Raw genomic sequence first — 8,131 nt, forward strand, 5'->3', positions numbered from 1 at the left:
CTATATCCTCCAAAATGTCACTACTTGTTATTTAACTCCCCCCTCCGTCTTAGCACAGATAGTTTTGTCCCTCCCAGAATCCTTCAGTTTGTAGCAATATGGCGGCGCCCGGTAGGCACATAGGGCACTCTGTGCAGAGAAACGGACGATTTCTTCTATATAACCTCGAGCAGCTGTTGGGCCACAGGTAGGACGAGTTGATAAATGGTTATTTTAAATACGGGCGTTATTCATTCGTCTCCTATGTTGTGTTTTTTATTTGTTGCGACAAGAGTGCGACAGCTGCAACAGCTAGCGCCGTCTGACAGGAGGTCATGTCTTCACGTCGTTTACATCAGAGAGCTGCTAGACGTGTGAAGCCCCAACTAACTAGCACGGATTCTTAAATGTCTACATTAGTGAGGAAAATAGTAACTAAAACGTTAAAAAGCGTCACACCTGCATTTTCCACAACCATTAACTGCCTTTTGTAATCCTCGGCACATAAGAATATATCTGACACAAGGAGCTAGAGGTGCTGAATAAGCTGCTGAGAAGTTAGCTATGACGTGTGAATGTAACAGCTGAAATGTCCGAGTTTGCTTGGAGGACTCTCTGCAAACAAGCAGGTCACAGATGAACGGTCGCAACGGTGGCAGAGCCTTACTGATGTGCTGTCTGGCCAATACTCTTAGACGATGCCAGATGTACAGAATGTGACCGCCGTGAAAGCTTTTTTTTCTCTCCTTTTTCACAAAAGTCGGCTGACGTTAGACAGGAAGTGTGGGAATGAGAGCGAGGCAGGTGTAACAGTGAAGATGTAAGGTGCAGAGGTAGTGATGGGCAAATTTAAATTCACCCAGAATAATGGACGACAAGTGTCAGGGAGATTTGTGACAGAAGTGCAGTGGTTCCCAAACTGTTTTTTGCTAGGCCCCCTTCATTTTTTTTTTTTTTTTTTAATTCATAACCCCCCCCCCCCCCCACACACACACACAGACACACAGACTCACACTTTGGGAACCTCTGGTATAGTGTGACCCGCTGTAATGGACGGTTTGGATGGTAGCACTAAGAACAGACAGGAGGCAGAGCTGGAGGTGGCAGAATTGAATTTTATTGTTGAGTGACCACAAGGAGAAGTATTAGGAATGAATCATGAGTATTATTATACAAGTATATGAGTTAGAGCGACAGCTCAGGTCGAGCGGTTTGGAGATAAATTAGGGAGACAAGGTTGAGATGGTTTGGACATGTGCAGAGGAGGGATAGTGGATAGACTGGCCAAAGGATGTTGATGATGGAGCTGCCAGGGAGGAGGAAAAGATGGAGTCCACAGACAAATGCAGAGGGTTGGTGTGACAGAAAAGGATACTAGAGATGGAGTGAGATGGTGGATTATTTGCCTCTAAAGGAAACAGCCAGAAGAAGAAGAATGCTTGAAAAAACACCCAAATTCACACATTTTGTCCAGGGAACCAGCTGTGACACAAAGACTGTAGTATTTACCATATATACAGCAGGTGGTGGCTCCATGTTAAGTGTCTAACTAGTAAGGACACTCCTACTGATATTCTGGGTCAGTACTGATCTAGCTTTACCAAATAACTATTAACCAGTAACAATTTATGTAATTGTTATTTCTTTTGTACTGATCATTTTTTGAACATTTAGCCAGCACAAAAATGATGTGACACAACAGACTTGAGCAAAGCAACCCAAACACTTAACAGTTTAATTCTAGGGAGATTTGTTGTGTTGACGTTAGTGGAAAATAAACCAGACCGCTGTTAAGTGAAACATATTTTGGTGTCGATAGAGGAGCGCTTAATTTCAGCCGACAGACCTGTGAGGATACATCATCCAGTTAAAGCAGGTGTAGCGCTGGTCGTGTTTTTAGATTGAAGTGTAACAAGGATGGAGAAAATCATTCTGGCTAAACTGACAAAAATGATCTTTCAGGGGCTTCGGTTGGACCTCAGCTCTACGACAGCAAGCTGCAGAAGCCAATAAAGGTAAATGATATAAATTCAGTGTTTGTTAGTCAGTGGGTTAAATTTAAGAAGCGTTTGGATTTCATCAATGAGTTTAGTTGAGCAGGAAAATATTGAAGTGAAAGGAGCATTTATTACATCAAAGCTTTCATTTTTAATCTTCACGTCTCGTCAATTGTGTCGCAGAATCGACAGAGTCCGTTGTCATCCCTAGGAAGAAAACATGGTATGAGCTGATCTGACTGTGAAGTGGGGTATTACAGCCTCTCATGCTCTTTTGTTTAAAGCGTTCTTTAAATGAGGCATTAAACTCATGTTTTTCTTTATCAAACAGGAGCAGAGAGGCAGTGCTGGAGGCCCTGGCTTCAACTGTCAGCAGGGTGAGAGCACCTTCACATTTTTCACTGTATTCATGAAGCTGGATTTTTAGCTTGGACTGACCGCCTTTTCTTTGCCCCTGCAGGATCCCACAGCATATCCCTACCAATTCCAGGATGATCCTTACCTCTCTCCCAGGACTTCTACTGAGTTTGTATGTTAAAACATGTCTTTATGCTTGTATGTACATTTAGGGACACTGTTAGTTACATCAGACAGTTTCTCTTTTTATTTAATTCATTTCAAAAGTCTTAGATCAGGTAATGCAGACAACTTTGTTTTTTGCCTGTATTGCTCATTACTCTGTGAGCAACCTAATAAACCAGCTTTATTGTATCTCTGCAGAAGCTGTTCTCTCTCTCTCAGGAGTCCGGCAGATCTGCAGCCAAATACATCGTCAACAACAACCCCAAACTCTTCACCAAAGACTTTGCAGAACCTCATATACCCGTAAGAAATGCACAGCAGTGTGTGGTATGTAGTGTAGTGCTGCTCTCATATTGTGCGGTTCCTTTTCACTAAGCAATTGGTTGTCGTGTCTGTCTGTGTGTGTATGTAGTGTCTGATGCCAGAGACTGTATCCCTGCGTCTTGAGGAGGTGAGTGAGGAAGCACTGAAGGAAAGGATCACCCTGAGGAAAGTTACAGCTGCTGTTGACATGTATGATCAGTTACTGCAAGCTGGTGAGAACACACGCGCACACACACGCATGCGCACACACGCACGCATGCACACACACATGCACGCACAGCATGAATATCGTAAAGCTGTACTCCAAATACTTATTTACTCTGCTATTGTGTGCATCAGTAGTATAGGTGTTGTCTGCAGAAGTTCTTTGCATTTTGCAGAATGTTACTTTGGAGCTCAAAGCTTCACATTTAAAAATGGTTTTTTGCAATTTTTTTTCAGGCACTACTGTCTCCATGGAAACAACCCATAGCCTGCTGGACCTTATCTGTCTCTACAGCGACAGGGACCCCGTCCAGGATGGGGAGCCACAGACAGACGACGCAGTGAGTTCCCGCCTGACGTAACATTAAAGTAGCTGCTCCAGTGAAAAGGACGTTAGCACTGCAGGATACTTCTCTGTTTTTTTCTCCGCAGGAATTTGGAGAGGAGCTGAAGAAAAGGAAAGCACGGGTCCGCCGAGCTTCAGACTTCCTGAAGTTCACCTGGAAAGAAAACAACAATGCGGAGAGAATCTTTAACCTGCTGCCAGAGCGGGATACACGCTGTTACTGTGCTCTCATCAGAGGCATGGTCAAGGTAGGCGTGCATCAGAGTCACAGGCTAAATGCAGGCCTGCAGCATTGCAACAGCAGTGAAAGGGTCATTTTAGTGTATCCTAATATTTGTGTGTGTGTGTGTGTGTGTCCCCACAGCATGGAGCCTATGCAAAGGCATTCAGCATGTACACAGATATGCTTAACAACAGGCTGACAGGTGAGCTGCTTTGGTTAATATCACTGCTTTGGTTAAATACTGTATAGAGGTCATGTCATTGCTTCTAGCAATCATGTGGCCTTTCGTGTAGTTATTCTTCTCATCATTTAAATGAGTCTTGAACTTAAATTGAATGAATTTTGTGTCTTCTTACGGTGATAAGGAAATATGTTGTTTCATCGAAGATGGAAAAACTGGAGGACTCTTATAGCCCGACTCACAGTTTAACTGTGGGTGTAATGGGGTGGCCAAGTACTTTTGGCCATATACTATGTATTTTTGTATATATTTTACATTATATATGTAATCTGTTAACTAATAACCCAATCGTTTGCCTTCAGCTGATGTCCACATCTTCAATGCTCTGATCTCAGCAGCTCCAGATGTCCGAGACAAATTTAATGAGCGATGGGACCTCGTTGCTGTAAGACCCTTCACACTGATTTATTGATCGCTGCTGCACAATGCTTTTGTATTTAAAAAAAAAAAAAAAAAAAAAAAGGCAAACAAACACAAGTAATTTGTCCTGTGGTAAAGAGGTTTTGTATTTACTGCCATCTTTGCACTGGTAGTTTGGTCGTTTCCAACCTTTTAAAGCTAAAGGTCATCAGTGTTCCTGCTCTCTTCTCCATTGGACCCTTTCTGGTCTCCTAGTTAATCAAATCAAATCAAATAGTTAATATTCACAATGGCGTCTCCTTGTCTGCAGGAGCTGTTGAACCAGATGAATCAGCAGAAAGTTCGTCCTAACCTGTTGACCTTCAACAGCGTCCTCAAAGCTCTGAGACGCTGCGGCTTCTTGGCCAAAACACAAGCTCTGCACACTCTGAATGAGATGAAGGCGCTGGGGATAGGTAACACTGCCATTCGTGTTTTATTACCTGGTGTTTTACAGGCAAGTCTTATTTTTTTCTCTGTGCGTGTGTGTGTGTGTGTGTGCAGCTCCCAGCCTGGCCTCCTACGACCACATCCTGGCAGTCTTTTACAAATCAGGTAGCCCTGCAGTTGCTCTCATACGTGACCCTCACAGGCATCTGCGCTGTTTGTCGGCTGCGTGCTTTTAAATGTGCATTCACCCCATGTGTTTCCTCTCCAGCCTCTTCTGCACAGAACAACACTGACCTTCTTCAGGAGGTGATAGCTGAGCTGGAGGGACGCATCTTCACCTGCCAGGACCCTGACGATGGTATATCACGGCGCACGACAGATTTAGCAAATGTTTCCTTTTGTTCGGGTAGAACAAACGTGCGGACATGTGGATGGTAAAACTGATGCTGTGTTCTCTCTCTGTCTCTCCAGTTCTGTTCTTCTCCAGCGCAATGAGAATAGTGAGTCCTGCTTTACAGTCTCATAGCAGCGTTTGATTCTTAGCTCCCAGATCAGTGGTGACACAATTATCAGTCATACATTATAATTAAAGGAGGCTATGCCCTGCTTATACAGCGTGACCTGTTTCCGCGTGCATGCTTTTTGTCCTTGCAGTGTTTGGACAGTAAAGATCTGGAGCTGGGATATAAAATCCAGAGTTTGGTAGATGTCGGGGAGAACTGGAGGCTGCTGGGAGACTCCTTCCAGCAGAGCATTTACTAGTAAGTAGGAACCCTCTGCTAACTTCCAACGATGTGGTCGTGTAATGCAGTATAATCACTCTGAATCTGTATCTGATCCAGTTATAAGCAGTAAACGTGGGTAGGTAAACAACCATTCTCCCTCCTCTGCAGTGGTCGCTTCTTCAACCTGCTGTGCATGATGGAGCACATTGATGTGGTGCTGAAATGGTACAAGCAGATCATTCCCTCGGTCAGTGCATATCTGCTTCTCTCGGTCTGCTCCATGTGCTTATATTATATGCATATGTAAATGATATTTAAATATATGCATATAATGTCTCAGTTATAATCTGTCATCTTTCCAGGTCACAAGTGCGCTAAGTTGAGGAAAAAAAGGGGAAAAACCTGATTTGTTTTGGAAGATTCTTTGGCTGTCTCTGTCTTATAAAGGAAAAAATAAAGAAATAATAGGTTTCACCTTCAGTCTTGCTTTAACTACCTTTCCTTATATCCTGCGTTTGTAGCTCTACTACCCCAACCCTCAGGGAATGAGGGACCTGCTGCAGGCCCTGGACACGGACAGCCGTCTGGACTTGCTGCCTTCTATATGGAAAGGTGAGTTCCAAGATGCATTGTTCAGTGCATATCTTGATAAAGAGTAGACAATGCATTGATTGTTTAAAAAGCCCCTTCCTCTGCATGTCAGGATCTGTCACATTGACCTGTTTTTTCAGACATCAAGACTCTCGGGCACGATAACAAACCCGATCTGGTGGAGGAGCTGCTCGGCCTCATGGCCAGAGAGAAACACAGTTCTGAGGTCAGTCTGACGACATTTGTGTTATCAGTTTTCGCCACCTGGACAGTGATGTTGAGCGAGTTAGTAATGCCGACCTGAGTGTGTTTCTATGAGCTCGCCTGCCTTTTGCCTGCAGGTTCAGGAGTCCTTTGCAGCATGTGCTCTGGATGTAAAGAGTGTATTTGATTTGAGGCCCAGTATAGAGTGGAGCGCCGCCTCCCTCTCACACATCACCACACTGCTGCTGCGAGCTAACAAGACCCGACAGGCCTGGTGAGAGCGACAGCCGCACATGTCAGGAGGAGAACTTTTACTGTATTCTGACTTGGCTGCAATCTAATGTCACCTTTTCTCTGCAGGGAGATGCTGCAGCTCTTCAAGTCCAGGAACAGAGTTCCTTCGTAAGTCTCACTTCAGACTAGACTCATAATGAGTGATGACAATGACAAAGCCCACACTCCTTCATCATGTCACACATGAACAACAATTGCTATTTTTTTATGCAGAAAACTTCACCTGTGTAACTTTATTTAGGACATTTTAAAACTGATATTAAAGAGTTTGAAAAGAAGACAAAAGAAATCCACTTTCTTCTTTTCAAGCTCTCAAAGCTACTGTGAGCTTGATGATCCAGAACCTGCACAGACGAACCCTTGTGTTGGCTGAGTTGCCTCTGACTCTGTTTCCTGCTGTGTTACTCTACAGCGAGGGGCTCTTGAACAACTTCCTGTCAGTGTGCCACAGTGACGGTGACTCCCAGAAAGCAGTGCAGTTGGTGCAGCTGTCTGCAGCCTTCTGCCTGCCAACAACATGGAGGCTAGCAAAGAGAGCACTGGCTGAGTTTGATCTGACTGAAGAGCAAAGGTAAGCAGGATACATGAGAGAGATATCTGGATAGATATATAGTTTTGTTATTTAATTACAAAAAAACCTCAAGATTGGATATTTGGTTAAATTGCCCTTATCAAGTTACACTGTTACCAGATTTTATGGGTTGATATCAGTAAACCTGGCATAATTCTGGCTGAGGTCTGGATTTTGACTAATTCAAATGTTCTACATCATCCCTCCACCTGTGGTTGGGGTCACTGCCCTGCTGAAACATTCAGTTATGTTCAGCATCCAAGGTGGCTGGAGGTTATACTCAAAACTTCTAAGGAAGTCTGTTTCCTTTGCTGAAATGTATCAGTTCCACTGACCATAAAACAGCCCCAGAGTGATGCATCCATCACGTTGTCTCATCTGTCCAAACATGCATGTGGTTAATCGTGGCTAGAAAATTCAAGCACCGTAAACCCTTACCACTGGGGGCAGTATTATGAGTTTAAACTTGCAAAAGATTATTACAAAAAGTGCTTTTATTGAATGGATAGATGGATGGATTTTGAGCTGTTGTTTTCCACTTGGTGAATGATTTCTTCAGACATCAGAAATGACATCATAGCTCTCAATCCCAATGGTCGGGCATTGCACAGCTACAAGCATTTCACCCCCATGTCATACTGTGTGCGTGTGTGAGTGTGTGTGTGTGTGACAAATAAAATTTGAATTTGAATTTGAATCCCATTTAATCTGCTAAAGCTTACACACTGTATCTCGTCTGTCTGACCCTTCCAGAGCTATTTTATCTGAGCTGGAGACTGCAGGAGAGCCGTCTGACTGACTGAGACAACACCGAGTGACCCAGCGTAGACTCGCATCTTCTAAATGCATACAGAGTCTGTACTTTCCTGGATTATCTCTGGATGTAAAATAAATACAATGTGACCCTGTCCTTGTTTTTTATTGTTTGGTCACTAGGTGGTGCTGTTTTACCTGATTGTTTTCAGCTCTGCCTTTTATGAAAAATAGTTTCATGCTCGCTCAAAACCATTTTAATAGTAGAAGAAGAGCATCTGAAACGTATAAGTGCTTCTTCTGATTCTACAAAATGAATAAATAATAATAATGATAATAATAATAATAATAATGATAATAATAATAAT

The 8,131-nt window shown here is 43.3% G+C and overlaps 1 protein-coding gene across 1 annotated transcript; it reads left to right on the forward strand.

Annotated features, from left to right (window-relative positions):
* The first annotated feature begins 59 nt into the window (after positions 1-59).
* ptcd3 (pentatricopeptide repeat domain 3) lies at positions 60-7,920 on the forward strand. The gene is made up of 23 exons (XM_040015275.1): positions 60-187; positions 1,942-1,994; positions 2,160-2,199; positions 2,308-2,353; positions 2,437-2,505; positions 2,697-2,801; positions 2,911-3,034; positions 3,264-3,367; positions 3,459-3,620; positions 3,737-3,797; positions 4,139-4,221; positions 4,507-4,651; positions 4,740-4,790; positions 4,894-4,983; positions 5,097-5,125; positions 5,280-5,386; positions 5,519-5,597; positions 5,872-5,962; positions 6,082-6,167; positions 6,283-6,419; positions 6,506-6,547; positions 6,852-7,010; positions 7,764-7,920. Exons 1-23 carry the CDS (start codon positions 99-101, stop codon positions 7,807-7,809), a joined length of 1,998 nt encoding a protein of 665 aa, XP_039871209.1. The 5' UTR covers positions 60-98; the 3' UTR covers positions 7,810-7,920.
* Positions 7,921-8,131: the final 211 nt, after the last annotated feature.

This window comes from Simochromis diagramma, unplaced genomic scaffold (assembly GCF_900408965.1).
Source record: "Simochromis diagramma unplaced genomic scaffold, fSimDia1.1 OVJJ01000685.1, whole genome shotgun sequence".
Lineage (NCBI taxonomy): Eukaryota > Metazoa > Chordata > Actinopteri > Cichliformes > Cichlidae > Simochromis > Simochromis diagramma.